The sequence below is a fragment of the Dama dama genome, chromosome 12, assembly GCF_033118175.1.
Source record: "Dama dama isolate Ldn47 chromosome 12, ASM3311817v1, whole genome shotgun sequence".
In the NCBI taxonomy this organism is placed as follows: domain Eukaryota; kingdom Metazoa; phylum Chordata; class Mammalia; order Artiodactyla; family Cervidae; genus Dama; species Dama dama.
This window is the reverse complement of record NC_083692.1, coordinates 65,003,575-65,018,317: the sequence shown is the minus strand read 5'-3', so window position 1 is coordinate 65,018,317 and position 14,743 is coordinate 65,003,575. Positions and strand designations below refer to the sequence as shown.

At 39.4% G+C, this 14,743-nt stretch overlaps 1 protein-coding gene across 1 annotated transcript in view; it reads left to right on the top strand.

The window, feature by feature from the left end:
- RTF1 (RTF1 homolog, Paf1/RNA polymerase II complex component) overlaps positions 1-14,743 on the top strand; it is a 45,941-nt gene that overhangs the window by 25,621 nt on the left and 5,577 nt on the right. Inside the window, exons 5-11 of the mRNA XM_061157521.1 lie at positions 6,684-6,798; positions 7,475-7,586; positions 11,324-11,459; positions 11,899-12,076; positions 12,975-13,057; positions 14,207-14,294; positions 14,403-14,510. Of these exons, the coding sequence (XP_061013504.1) occupies positions 6,684-6,798; positions 7,475-7,586; positions 11,324-11,459; positions 11,899-12,076; positions 12,975-13,057; positions 14,207-14,294; positions 14,403-14,510 (820 nt within the window). The remainder of the gene's footprint in view (positions 1-6,683; positions 6,799-7,474; positions 7,587-11,323; positions 11,460-11,898; positions 12,077-12,974; positions 13,058-14,206; positions 14,295-14,402; positions 14,511-14,743) is intronic.

Here is a 14,743-nt window from a genome sequence, read left to right as displayed (position 1 = left end):
TAGTCCTTCCTATGAATATTCAGGGTTCATTTCCTTTAGGGTTGACTGCTTTGATCTCCTTGCAGCCCCAGGGACTCTAAAGAGTCTTCTCCAGCACCACAATTCAAAAGCATTTATTCTTTAGCACTCAGTCTTCTTTATGGTCCAACTCTTAAATCTGTACATGAATATTGGAAAAATCATAGCTTTGTCTATACAGACCTTTGTCAGCAAAGTGATGTATCTGCTTTTTAATATGCTGCCTAGCTTTGTTATAGCTTTCCTTCCCAGGAGCAAGCGTCTTTTAATTTCATGCCTGCAGTCACCATCTGCAGTGATTTTGGAGCCCAAGAAAATAAATCTGTCATTGCTTCCAATTTTTCCCCTCCTGTTTGCCATGAAGTGATGGGACTGGATGCCATGACCTTAGTTTTTTGAATGTTGCGTTTTAAGCCAGTTTTTTCAATCTCTTCTTTCTCCCTCATCAAGAGGCTCTTTAGTTCCTCTTCGCTTTCTGCCATTAGAGTGGTATCATCTGCACATCAGAGGTTGCTGATATTTCTCCTTGCAGTCTTGATTCCCGCATGTGATTCATTCAGCATTTCTTTTTTTTTTTTTTTAATTTTATTTATTTATTTATTTGGCTGCTCTGGGTCTTAGTTGTAGCATGTGGGATCTAGCTCCCTGACCAGGGGTCGAACCTGGGCCTCCTGCACTGGGAGCTCAGAGTCTTAGCCACTGGACCACCAGGGAAGTCCCTCATTCAGCATTTCATATGATGTACTATGTATAGAAGTTAAATAAGCAGGGTGACAGTATAGCCTTGTTATACTCTTCCCAGATTATATTGCTGGTTATTGTAAAATATTGGCTATATTCAATACTGTACAATATATGCTTGTAGCTTATTTTATACATAGTAGTTTGTACCTCTTAATTCCTTACCCCTATAGTGCCCCTCCCCACTTTCCTCTCCTCAGTGGTAACCACTAGTTTATTCTCTGTGTCTGTGGATCTGTTTTTTTGTTTTTGTTGTTATATTCATTAGTTGTATTCATTTGTTGTATTTTTTAGATTTCACATATAAGTGATATCATACAGTATTTGTTCTTCTGGGTCTGACGTACTTCACTTAGCGTGTGCTATGTTGTTTCAGTCGTATCCGACTCTCTGCGACTCAGTAGACTGCAGCCCTCCAGGCTCCTCTGTCCATGGGATTATCTAGGCAATAATACTGGAGTGCCATTTCCTCCTCCAGAGGATCTTCCCCACCCTGGGATCGAACCTGCATCTCTTAGGTCTCCTTTATTGGCAGGCAGGTTCCTTACCACTAGTGCCACATGGGAATCCCCTTTCTTAGCATCAGTTCAATTCAGTTCAGTTGCTCAGTTGTGTCCGACTCTTTGCAACCCCATGAATCGCAGCACGCCAGGCCTCCCTGTCCATCACCAACTCCCGGAGTTTACTCAAACTCATGCGCATTGAGTCAGTGATGCCATCTTACCATCTCATCCTCTGTCATCCCCTTCTCCTCCTGCCTCCATTCCCTCCCAGCATCAGGGTCTTTTCCAATGAGTCAACTCTTCACATGAGGTGGCCAAAGTATTGGAGTTTCAACTTCAGCATCCGTCCTTCCAATGACACCCAGGACTGATCTCCTTTAGGAAGGACTGGTTGGATCTCCTTGCAGTCCAAGGTACTCTCAAGAGTCTTCTCCAACACCACAGTTCAAAAGCATCAATTTTTTCAGTGCTCAGCTTTCTTCACAGTCCAACTCTCACATCCATACATGACCACTGGAAAAACCATAGCCTTGACGAGACGGACCTTCGTTGGCAAAGTAATGTCTCTGCTTTTTAATATGCTATCTAGGTTGGTCATAACTTTCCTTCCAAGGAGTAAGTGTCTTTTAATTTCATGGCTGCAATCACCATCTGCAGTGATTTTGGAGCCCCCCCAAATAAAGTCTGACAGTGCTTCCCCATCTATTTCCCATGAAGTGATGGGACCAGATGCCATGATCTTAGTTTTCTGAGTGTTGAGCTTTAAGCCAACTTTTTCACTCTCCTCTTTCACTTTCATCAAGAGGCTCTTTAGTTCTTCTTCACTTTCTGCTATAAGGGTGATGTCATCTGCATATCTAAGGTTATTGATATTTCTCCTGGCACTCTTGATTCCAGCTTGTGCTTCTTCCAGCCCAGCGTTTCTCTCTTAGCATAATCCCCTGCAAATTCATCCATGTTGTTGCAAATGGCAAAGTTTCATTCTTTTTTTATGGCTGAGTAGTGTTCTGTTGTGTGTTTGTGTGTGTGTGTGTATACCACATCTTCTTTATCCATTCATTGCATGTCTTGGTAATTGTAAATAATGCTGCTATGAACATGGGAGTGTGTGATCTTGTTGAATTAGTTTTTTGTTGCTTTTGTTAAATACATACCCAGGAATGGAATTGCTGGGTCATGTGGTGATTCTGTTTTAGTTTTTTGAGAAACCTCTATACTCTTTTCCACACTGGCTGCGCCAGTTAATTTTCCTCCATTTGTTCTTTGTGTTCTCTTTGATGATAGCCATTCTGTGAGGTAATAATACCTCATTGCGGTTTTGATTTGCATTTCCATAATGATTAGTAATATTGACCATCTTTTCGTGTGCCTGTAGGTCATCTGCATTTCCTCTTTGGAAAAATGTCTATCCAGGTCTTCTGCCCATTTTTTATCAGGTGTTGTTTTTTTGGTAGTGAGTTGTATGAGCTGTTTATATATTTTTTATATTAACTCCTTATCAGTTTTATCATTTGCAAATATTTTCTCCCATTCAGTAGGTTGTCTTTTTGTTTCGTCAATAGTTTCCTTTACTCTTTTAAAAGCTTCTAAGTTTAATTAGGTCCCATTTGTTTGTTTTTGCTCTCATTTCCTTCACTGTAGGAGACAGAGCCAAATAAACATTGCTGTAACTTATCTCAAAGAGTATTCTGCTTATGTTTTCCTCTAGGAGTTTTATGGTTTCTGGTCTTACATTTATGTCTAATCCATTTTGAGTTTTTTTTTTTTTTTTAAGAAAATATTCTAATTTTTTTTTTTTGCATGTAGCTGTCCAGGTTTCCAGCACCTCAGGTATTAACTTTTGAAAATAACTTTATTCAGCTATATTTTTACACACCATAGAATCCACCCATTGAAAGTGGTTGAAAGTGATTCAGTGATTTTTTTTTTTTATATATATTGATAAAGAAACCTGAGTGCCAAAGAATTAATGCTTTTGAACTGTGGTGTTGGAGAAGATTCTTGAGAGTCCCTTGGACTGCAAGGAGATCCAACCAGTTCATGCTAAAGGAAATCAGTCCTGGGTGTTCATTGGAAGGACTGATGTTGAAGCTGAAACTCCAATATTTTGGCCACCTGATGCAAAGAGCTGACTCACTTGAAAAGACCCTGATGTTGGAAAAGATTGAAGGCAGGAGGAGAAGGGGATGACAGAGGATGAGATGGTTAGATGGCATCACCGACTCAATGGACATGAGTTTGGATAAACTCCGGGAGTTGGTAATGGACAGGGAGGCCTGGCGTGCTGTGGTTCATGGGGTCGCAAAGAGTCAGACACGATTGAGGGACTGAACTGAACTGAACTGAAAGTTGTATAGCCATTGCCACAGTTAATTTCAGAACAGTTTCATCACCCCAGGAAAAAACCCTGTACTGACTGGTATTCAGTTCTCTCTATTGCCTCCTAGCCTTAGGAAACCACTAACTTACTTTGTGTCTTTATAGATTTGCCTAATTCTGGGCATTATATATAAATGAAATCATAAATATATAGTTTTTTGTGCCTGACTTCTTTCAGTTAGCATATTTTTGAACTTCATTCATGTAGCATGTGTCAGTACTTCATTCCTTTTTTATGGCTGAATAATATTCCATTAAGTGGAATATTTTGTTTACCTATTAATCTGTTTTGACATCTTTTTGCTGTTATGAATACTACTACTATGAACATTCATGTACAAATATTTGAGTATCTATTTTCAGTTCTTTTGGATATATACCTAGGAGTGGAATTGCTGATTCATATGGTAATTTTATGTTTAACTTTTTGAGAAACCACCAAACTGTTTTCCAGAGCAGCTGCATCATTTTACTTTCCCCCAAGCAATGTATGAGAGTTCCAGTTTCTCCATATCCTTGCCAACACTTGTTATTTTTCCATAATAACTATCCTGGTGACTGTGAAGTATCTCACTATGGTTTTGATTTACATTTTCCTGTTGACTAATAATGTTTAGAATCTTTTCAAATCCTTGCTGGAGAAATTTTTGTTCCAATGCTTTGCCTGTTTTCTAAATTGGGTTTTTTTTTGTTGTTAAGAGTTCTTTATGTATTCTGGTTACTAGGCCCTTATCGGAGAAGGAGATGGCAGCCCACTCCAGTTTTCTTGCCTAGAGAATCCCGTGGACAGAGAAGCCTGGTGGGCTGCTGTCCATAGGGTCGCACAGAGTCGGACACGACTGAAGCGACTTAGCATGCATACACGCGTTGGAGAAGGAAATGGCAGCCCACTCCAGTGTTCTTGCCTGGAGAGTCCCAGGGACAGAGGAGCCTGGTGGGCTGCCGTCTGTGGGGTCGCACAGAGTTGGACACGGCTGAAGCGACAGAGCAGCAGCAGCAGCAACAGGCCCTTATCAGATACATAATTTTCTAGTATATTTTCCCATTCTCTAGGTTGTATTTTTCACTGTCAAGTATTGCTTAATGCACAAAATTTTTAAATTTGTGGGTACAGTAAATGTTTTCTTTTCTTGATCAAGCTTATGGTATCATAGAATTTATTGCCAAATCCAGTCATGAACATTTACCCCCATGTTTTCTAATAAGTTATAGTTTTAGTTCATATATTTAGATCATTGATTTTTTTTTTTTTAATTTTACATTGGAGTATAGTTGATTTACAGTGTTGTGTTCATTTCAGGTATACAACAGAGCAATTCAATCATACATATATCTATTCTTTCTCAGAATCTTCTCCCATATAGACTATTATAGTGTATTGAGTAGCATTCCCTGTGGTCACAGTACGTCTTTGTTGGTTATCTGTTTTACATGTAGTATTGTGTATATATCAGTCCCAACCTCCTAATTTACCCCTCTGCCCCTCATTGATCCATTTTCAGATCTCTCTCTCTCTTTTTATGGTGTGAGGTATGAATTCAGCTTTATTATTTGGTGTAGTTATCCAGTCCTTCAGTATCACTTGTTGAAAAGACTGTTCTTTCCCCAATCTTGGCCCCATTGTTGAAAAATCAGTTGTCTGTGGATGTATGGATTTATTTGTTGACTCTATTCTGTTCCATTGATCATTGTTTATTGTTACGCCAATATCATACAGTTTTGATTACTGTAGCTGTGTAGTCAGTTTTTAACTTGTGAAGTGTTAAGTTATACAACTTTGTTCTTTTTCAAAATTGTTTTGGCTATCTGAGGCCCTCTGCATTCCCATAGGAATTTTGGAATCAGCTTATCATTTTTCACAGCAGTGAAAAGAAACAACTGGGATTTTTATTGGAATTGTGTTGAACCTGTTTATCAAATTTGCAAGTGTTGCCATCTTAAGTCTTTCAATCTGTGAATATGGTATCTTTCTACTTACTTATATATTGTTTAATTTCTTCCAACAGTTCTTTAGTTTTTGGTGTAAAAGACTAGCACTTGTTTTGTTAAATTTATTCCTAAATATTTTATGTTTTTTTGGATGCTACTGTAAATGGAATTGTTTTATTTATTTCATTTTTGGATTGTGCATTGTAAGTATATTGAAATACAATTAATTTTTGTGTATTGACCCTATTAAGAGCTAAGTAAAAAATTTATAATTGGAGTTATTTTATAATGTTATGAAAAGAGTTTAATATTCTTATTTTCTTATTGTTTATCCCTTCCATAAAATTCCTTAAATTCACACAAAACAATAGTTTTGTTTCATAAAAGCCTGATTTTTGTTACAGGGAGAGAGCCTCAATTGCATTTGTTTAAGAGAATAACATATTTATTCACATGTTTGCTGGGGTAGAGCTGAGGGAGTTATTTTTCCTAAATAAGAAAGATGTTGAGTGGTATTTTTATTTATTTATTTATTTTATATATCACAAATTCTGTTATCACTTTTTTTTTAAAAATATTTATTTGATTGTGTCAAGTCTTGGTTGCTGCATGTGGGATCTAGTTCCCTGACCAGGGCTCAAACTCAGGGCCTCTGCATTGGGAGTGCAGAGTCCTAGCCACCGGACCACCACGGACGTCCCTCGAGTGGTATTTTTAAAATACAGCCTGTGTCTTGACCACCTTCAAAATGTGACAGTGATTCTCTGTGGCTCCATTATGTTTCTAATGAGACACCATTGGAATTAATCCAATAATTAACTCTATTCTTCCATTTTATGAAGTTGAGGAAGAGCTGTGTATTACCAACAAGATACAGGAGGATCCTAAATATCTTCTCTCATTTTTGAGTCTATTTCAACTGAATGCTGTCCAGTACTTTTGGTGTGCTTATATTCAGTATTTCTAATGTACTTAATACATTGGAGTTTCTTGTAGGAAACCAAAACATTAACTCCTCCCCCCCCACTTATTTTCTTTCTCCTATCTAATAGAAGTCAGTCCTTACAAATATTTCATTGCCACTTAAAAACCAAACAAATATCTTTTAAACAGATTTGAAATCAGGAAAAAACTGAAAACAGCCAAAAAGAAAGAAAAGAAAGAAAAAAAGAAAAAGCAAGAAGAGGAGCAGGAAAAGAAAAAATTGACACAGATTCAAGAATCTCAGGTAGGAGATACAATAGTCCTTGTTATCCAAAGAGTAATACCTCTGTTTTGAGGTGTATGTATGTTTATGTAAAAGATGGGTTTATATTATAATCAGCTTAGGTCAGTTAGTGCCAGACTACTCATGTGGGGTCTTCCTCTTGTAGGTTTCATTAATCTCTGGACATATCATTTCACCATTTGCTGTGCTATTTAACTCCTTGGGAATTCTACTGAAGTCTGCATGTAAAAAAGCAGCTCATTGGTGTGTGAGCATTCCTTAAGGGAATGTTGGTAAACTTCCTGTCCCAGGTAGCTAAATTGGTTATGATGTTTACTCAGGTGTATGCATCCTGGACTTGGTAATAAATGTAGCTGGGAAAATTAGTCTTCTCTGCGTTTATCACAAAAAGCTTTGTTGACAGTATTAACAAATATTAGCCACGATCTAGGGAGTCCTTTCAGAAAGTGTTTACTCTGATATTTCTTTGGCTTTCTCTTTATTAGCCAGAAAAGACAGGGACTCACTATACTGCTCAGTCCACTTTGTCCACAAGAGGATGCTGTCTCCGCTTAAGCAAATTTCAGTTTCTGCAGCCAATATAGCTTCACATTGGAGAACTGAATTATTGTTAGTTACAGAGAATGTTACCAGCTATTGGTGAAAAGAACCATCCTACACAACTTTCCCTTCCCAGGTAACATCCCACAACAAGGAACGACGTTCCAAACGGGATGAGAAACTAGATAAGAAATCTCAAGCCATGGAGGAACTAAAGGCAGAGCGAGAAAAACGGAAGAACAGAACAGGTAAGTGGGGAAAATGTAATGGCTACTTTGTGTCTTTGATCATATGATTTGACTTCCCGATGCCATTTTTATCACCCCCCCCCCCCCTTAGCTCTCAATTTTAGACAGTTCCAAACACAGAGAATAGTATGTATATTTATTTATTTTTATTTATGTGGCTGCACCAGCTCTTAGTTGTGGCATGTGGGATCTTTAGTTGCAGCATGTGGAATCTTTAGTTGCGGCATGGGAACTCTTGAGTTTTGATGTGTGGGATCTAGTTTCCTGACCAGGGATTGAACCCAGGGCACCTGCGTTGGGAGTGCAAAGTCTTAGCCACTGAACCACCGGGGAAGCCCCTCTTTGGGTTATTTTAAAGTAAAAGTAAATCCCAGCATCATCACATTTCAACCATAAATACTTCAATATATATTTCTAAAAGATTAGGACTCTTAAATATAACTACAGTACCATTACCACAGCTAAAAAAAGTGACAAATATTTTTTTTCCAGTCTGTAGGTTGTCTTTTCGTTTTATTTATGGTTTCCTTTGCTATGCAAAAGCTTGTAAGTTTGAGTTAGTCCCATTTGTTTATTTTGCTTTTATTTCTATTGCCTTGGGAAACAGAGAAACATTGGTGTGATTTATATCAGAGAACGTTTTGCCTGTGCTCTCTTCTAGGAGTTTTATGGTGCCATGTCTCATATTTAAGTCTTTAAGCCACAAAATGGTGATATCATTCTTTCATCTACTATCTGGTATACTTATATAAAGAGAAACTTACCAGCTATTCAGTTACCACCAGGGACATTTTGTATTTACTAGTTCTCAAAAGAATGAGATAGTTCCTTAGCAAACTCCAACTGTAACCAGTGAGATTTGTTTGTTTGTTTCGAATATCCTTGGGAACTCATGGATTTTTAACATACTTTATGTTTTTATTCCATTGCAATTATTATTGTTGAGACTCAAATTGTCTTATATTCAACCAGTTGTAGCATGCTACTGGATTGGTTATTACTTCTAAGTCTTTTCGGTATTCAGAGCTAGGATTTTTTTTTTTTTTAGGATAAATTTATTTTGAGCCTCATACTGATATATCTGTTTCAAAACTAGGATGCCAAGGTTTTTTTGTTTTGTTTTGTTTTTGCTTTATAACAACTTTCTTGAGGTATAATTAAGGAACCATACTGTTTACTCATTTAAAGCATACAGGGCAGTGGCCTTTAGTATATTCACAGCTGTGTAATAAAACTCAATGAGCTTTCAAATGGTTCATTACTCTAAAAAGAAACCTCATATCCCTTAGCTGTCACCCCCTCAGTCCTGTTATTTCCCAGCCCTAGGCAACCACTGGTCCACTTTCTGTCACTATGGACTTGCCTGTTCTGGACATGTCCTATAAATGGAATCATATACTATATGGTCTCTTGTGTCTGACTTCTTTTACTTAGCATGCTTTCTGGATTCACCCATGTTGTAGCATGTATCATACTTCTTCCTTTTATGTCTGAATAATGTTCCATTATATGTCTGTACACGTTTTATTTGTCCCTTCACCTCTTGAACGACACTGGATTGTTTTCACTTTTTGACTGTTACAAATAATGCTGCTCTGAGCATTTATGTGTAAGTTGTTGGGTAGACAGATTTTCACTTCTCTTGCCTATACACTTAGGAGTGGAATTGTTGAAGCATATTGTAACTTTGTGTTTGACCTTTTGAGAAACTGCCAGGCAGTTTTCCAAGAGACTTAACCATTTTGCATTTTCACCAGCAATGTATGAGCATTCTCCCCTGTTTTCACATCCTCACTAACACTTGTCATTGTCTTTTTTATTATAACCATCTTAGTGGGTATGAAGTGGTACCTTATTGTGGTTTTGATTTGCCTTTTTCTAATGACTAGTGATATTGAGCATTTTTTGGTATGCTTATTGGCCATTTGGATATCTTCTTTGATGAAATGTCTAGTCAAGTCCTTCGCCTGTTTTTTAATCACGCTATCTGTTTTTTGTTGTTATTGAGTAGAAGGACTTCTTTAATTATTTTCGATTTTAGTCCTTTATCTGATATATGACTTACAACTGTTTCTCCTGATCTGTAGGCTGTCTGTTTCCTCTTGATAGTGTTGTTTGATGCATAAAAGTTAATTTTGATGAGGTACTATTTATCTTCTACTGTTTATCTACTTTTTTTCTTTTGTTGCCTGTGCTTTGGATATCATATCCAAGAAATTGCCAAATGCAGTGTCATAAAGTTTTCCCCCTATTTCCTTCGAAGAGTTTGATAGTTTTAACTGTTACATGTAGACCTTTGGTTCATTTTAGTTTTTTGTATGGTGGGAGGTAACAGTCCACTTTTTTTTCTGTCATGTGGGATATCTAGTTTTCCTAGCACAAGGTTTTGAGATGACTGTCATTTCCCTATTGATTGGTCTTGACATCCTTGTCAGAAATCATCTAACCATAGACGCAAGGGTTTATTTCTGGGCTCTCTATTTCATTGGTCTGTATATCTTTCAAATGACTTTTTTAAAGTCACTTGTTGGGAGTTCCTTGGTGGTCTAGTGGTTAGAATTTGATGCTTTCACTGCCTTGGCCTATGTTCAATCCCTGGTCAGGGTCTTGAGATCCCGCAAGCCAGGTGGCGTGGCCCAAAAAAAAGTCACTTACTAGAGTTCTTTTTGTGTGGTTGTGCCATCAAGTGAATACCTTGTTTCATTTTGTTTGTGATCTGTAAAGATGACATTATTATTATTATTATTTGTTTTATGATTATATAAAATACAAGGTTCCAAAGTCAAACTTTTTAAATAAGGTATTTTCAAAGAAATTTAGCACCTATACCCTTCTGTTTCACTCCTTGCCTCCCTCCCGTAGTAGGCAGCCTTCCTTTTTAGTTTTTTAAACAAAAGGAACAGATTCATCTTCCATCTTGAATTAATGGTAGTGCATTATACACACTTTTCTCTCCCTTGCTTTTTTCACTTACTCATATTTCTAGAGATAACTCCTTAGTTTTTAGGTCGAGCAGTGGTTGGTAGACTACCTGTTTTGTAATGATTTGATTGGAATACAGTGATGCCCATTTTTTCTTAATTGTCTGTGGCTGCTTTCTGTCTATAGTGGCAAAGCTGTGTAGTTGATACAGTAACCATATGAAGCCCATCCTAAAATATTTACTGTCTGTTGGTTTAAAAGATTTTCTGACTCAGGATGCAATGTAATGGCTCAACTTGGCTCATTCCTTGTTTCACAGCTGCAGGGTAGTTCACTGGGTCAGTGTGCTAGAGCTGATTCAGCCACTCCCCTTTGCAGACATTTGGGTTGTTTTCAGTCTTGTGCTATTATATGTAGTGCTGTAAATTCAAAATAAGGTTTCCCTGAAAGATTCTGAAGACATCTTTAGTTTTTCCTCATTTTTCCTGCCCATCTCCAAGTGTCTTGAGAACAATAAAAGACAAGTGTCAGCAGAGTTGGTGTTCCTTTTTGCCCACTTAGTGACTGTCTTCCAACACACCCCCCACCCCCTTTATTTTTGTCTGCTGGGGCTTGACATTTGGTATGACTAAACTTTCTGGGTAACTCACTTGTATAGATAGACCAAGTAATCACTATCCAGGCCAGAGATGATGGAGCTATCTATTAAATCTTTTTCTACATTCCAGTCCTTTTTTTCAGAGATGAAAGATGTTTCAGTTTCTTATTGAGAGAACCTCAGTTAAACATTTCCTTTTTTTTTTTTTTTTTTAAAGCTGAGCTCCTCGCCAAGAAACAGCCATTAAAAACCAGTGAGGTGTACTCTGACGACGAGGAGGAAGAGGAGGATGACAAGTCCAGTGAAAAGTCAGATCGCTCATCCCGAACATCGTCATCCGATGAGGAAGAGGAGTAAGCTGTGCACATTTTGGTCTAGTAGTCAGGATGGGTGGGTTCTACGGGGAAAGGCTTAGTGTAGTTTCCAAATATCTCCTCCTGTTTGGTGACAAACTGTGGTTTGGTCAAGTACCCTGAATTGCTGAGCTGAGTTTGCTAGCACATCAGCCAAACAGGCTTCTGCCTTTGGCTTGTAGACTGCACCCCTGAACATTTCATCAGGATTTGGCAGGTAGGAATTGCCTTCATGTCACCCTCGGATTGGCCAAGAGCTTCCATTAGTTTTCTTTCTCTGATAGTGGGTTGTCTAGGATGGCAGCCTCATTCGAGACAGTTCACAGTCCTGGTTAGAAACAGGATTGTAGTCCCACTTTCCTGTTGCTTCATGTATTTTTATTTACCTTGATCTGTTAGTACAATGAACATTTTTCCCAGCGTCCTTTGTTCCTCACAGGAAAGAAGAGATCCCTCCAAAATCACAACCAGTCTCCTTACCAGAGGAATTGAATCGGGTTCGATTATCACGGCATAAGCTGGAACGTTGGTGTCATATGCCCTTCTTCGCTAAAACAGTCACAGGATGTTTTGTACGGATTGGCATTGGAAACCACAACAGCAAACCAGTTTACCGGGTTAGTATTTCTTTCCTTGGACAGTTGTAAGATGTTTTAAATATAATGATTCTTGGCTAAGAGTATGAACTGCTGAACAGACCTGTCACTTTTCTGCTACCATTTGATGGGAAAATAGATTCCAGTTAAGATGTCTTAGATTGGCCACAATCTGAGACAACCAGGGATCAAGCTGACCTGCTGCCAGGAAGAGTACTTGGAGCCTAAAAGTTTAGATTTAGAATGATTTTCTAAAAGCAAGACGGGAGACATTTATGAAATCTTTGTCAGGAGTTATGTAATCTGGAAGATTTATTCATTTGAAAAATAATGAAAAATTTCCACGTTACATACTAAGTGACTTCTGGAACAGGGAGTTATATTGAGGTTTAAAAAATAAACAAAACCTTCCAACCTGTTGAGATTATTTTGTGAGTTCCAGCTCTGCTTCTGTGGTCTGGATGGCTAGAACATAACTGGTTGGTTTGTTTTTCTTTTCTTTTCTTTTCTTGTTTGTTTTGTTCTAAGTTGTTTGATTTTAACCTGTGTTTTACCCCCTTGTGTGAGGACCAGTGGCCATGCCACGTCCCAGAAACCTTGGCAACAGAAACAGACCTCATGGTCTTCACATTTGATTGATAAAACTGGCCTCTGAAAGCCAAGTGCACCCCCAATAAGGCAGAATTAAGTTAGAGGAGAATTTGCTAGTGGGCCCCACCAGGCTAACTGCAGCCTTACTGTGGGCACAGGTGCTTGGCTATCTAAGTCCTAAGCCTGAGAACGGTGCCCAGAACACCTTGAAGCTGTGGGCTCCTCTCAGTTTAGGTTCACTCATCTGCAGTCAGGCAGATGAAGCCAGAGGATGGGGTGGAGGACTTCGAACGAGTGTGTTGTGACTGGTTTCTCTGTCCTCACTTAGGTTGCTGAGATCACGGGTGTTGTGGAAACCGCCAAAGTTTACCAGCTTGGTGGCACCAGAACAAACAAAGGGCTGCAGCTACGGTAGGAGAGGTGCTTCCGTGGCCGATTCTGTTCCCACTGCAAACAGCCATTGCCTGTTGGGGCTCTGGTTTGCTCCCAGTGTTCTGTTCCTTATAATACTGTTTGTGTTGTCCCCACCAGGGACTTGGAGGGAAACTTGTATTCTGCCTTTGCCCATAGGGAAGGTAGGATGTAGCTGTCTCATAGGGGATGTTCAGTGGTGGAACACGTAGAAGGAAGATGATCACAAGACCCGCTCCTCCCAGAGTCCTGCAGGCATTCCTCAGTGAGTGTGGTCAGGAGGCTTGCTTCTGGTCCTGGCTCCGTCACCAACTAACCTGATCTCTCACAAGCCAGGTCACCATTTTGGATTTAGTTTGTGCCTCAATAACGTGATATTGACTGAATGCTGGCTACATGCCATAGTTGTAGGCATCAGGATAGAGGTGAGAACAAAATACACAAGTCTCTACCTTCTTGGAGGCTGAAAATTCTAAAGGGCCCATATGGGAAGGAATAGGAGTAGCTTGCCAGGTCACTGCAAATAGTGGGTCACAGACATACCTCTGCCATGGCCTTATTTGGCCTCTGTGGTCTCTCTGTTCTCTTCTCCCATTCCCGTCATTTCTCCTGGACGGTTGAAAAGAGCCAGTTGGGTTAGGCAGTAGCCATGACATGCCAAGAGTGACTGTCGCTGTGAGGCAGACGCTTCATGTGGCCGGCGCAGGGATCAGTGGAAAGGCAGTGTTCTTTCTCTCCAGGGATAGAGCCTCCCTGTCCTTCAGACGCCTCCGTGACACTTCATGTTCTTGATGCCATTGACTGTGACCAGCTTTACTGTAGGTGGACGTCTGAAGCACTGGCTAAGCCTGCTTGCTTCTAGTGCTCGCGCTGATGCTTAGTCATGGCTGCTCTTTAGAACAGCCTGGAAGGTTTTTTGTTGTTGTTTGTGTTATCTCAGTGGCTGGTTCCTACTCCCAGAGATTCTACTTCATTTGATCTAGAGTGGTGCCTTGGCACTGGAAGTTTTGTAAATCTTCGTAAATGATTCTAAAGGGTGGCCAAGACGGAGGCCTTCGGAGATAGGCAGTGTGGAGTCTGGTGGGATTGATCTGCTGGCACTGCAGTCAACGTGGCCATTCCTGAAGCTGCTGTCTCTTTTTCATGTAGGCATGGCAGTGACCAGCGAGTGTTCCGCCTAGAGTTTGTCTCAAACCAAGAGTTCACTGAGAGTGAATTCATGAAGTGGAAAGAAGCGGTGAGTGAGCAGACAGCACCTCCCTAGCAGTTGTTCATGAAAACACTGACAGAGCCTCTCCCCAAAATTCTTTATTATAAACAACCCTTTTATTGCGTTTTGGTCCAGATGTTCTCTGCTGGCATGCAGTTGCCCACTCTAGATGAAATCAATAAGAAGGAATTATCTATTAAAGAAGCTCTTAATTATAAATTCAATGACCAGGACATTGAAGAGGTAAGAAACCTGGTATCCCAGAGTCTGGAGGCTCATCAAGAGCCAAGTGTTAGAGAAGATCATGCCTGTCTTTTCCTTCCTGTGTTTTGACATTTTTAGCTCTACCACTATTGCATGAGGAAGAGGGAATTCTGTCATTGCTACCTTAGACTTTAGAGTTCATCAGGATTTTCTCGTACACTGTCACTTGAGGTCATAGCCTAACAAAGATTCAGGACTCAGGGATCTCTATT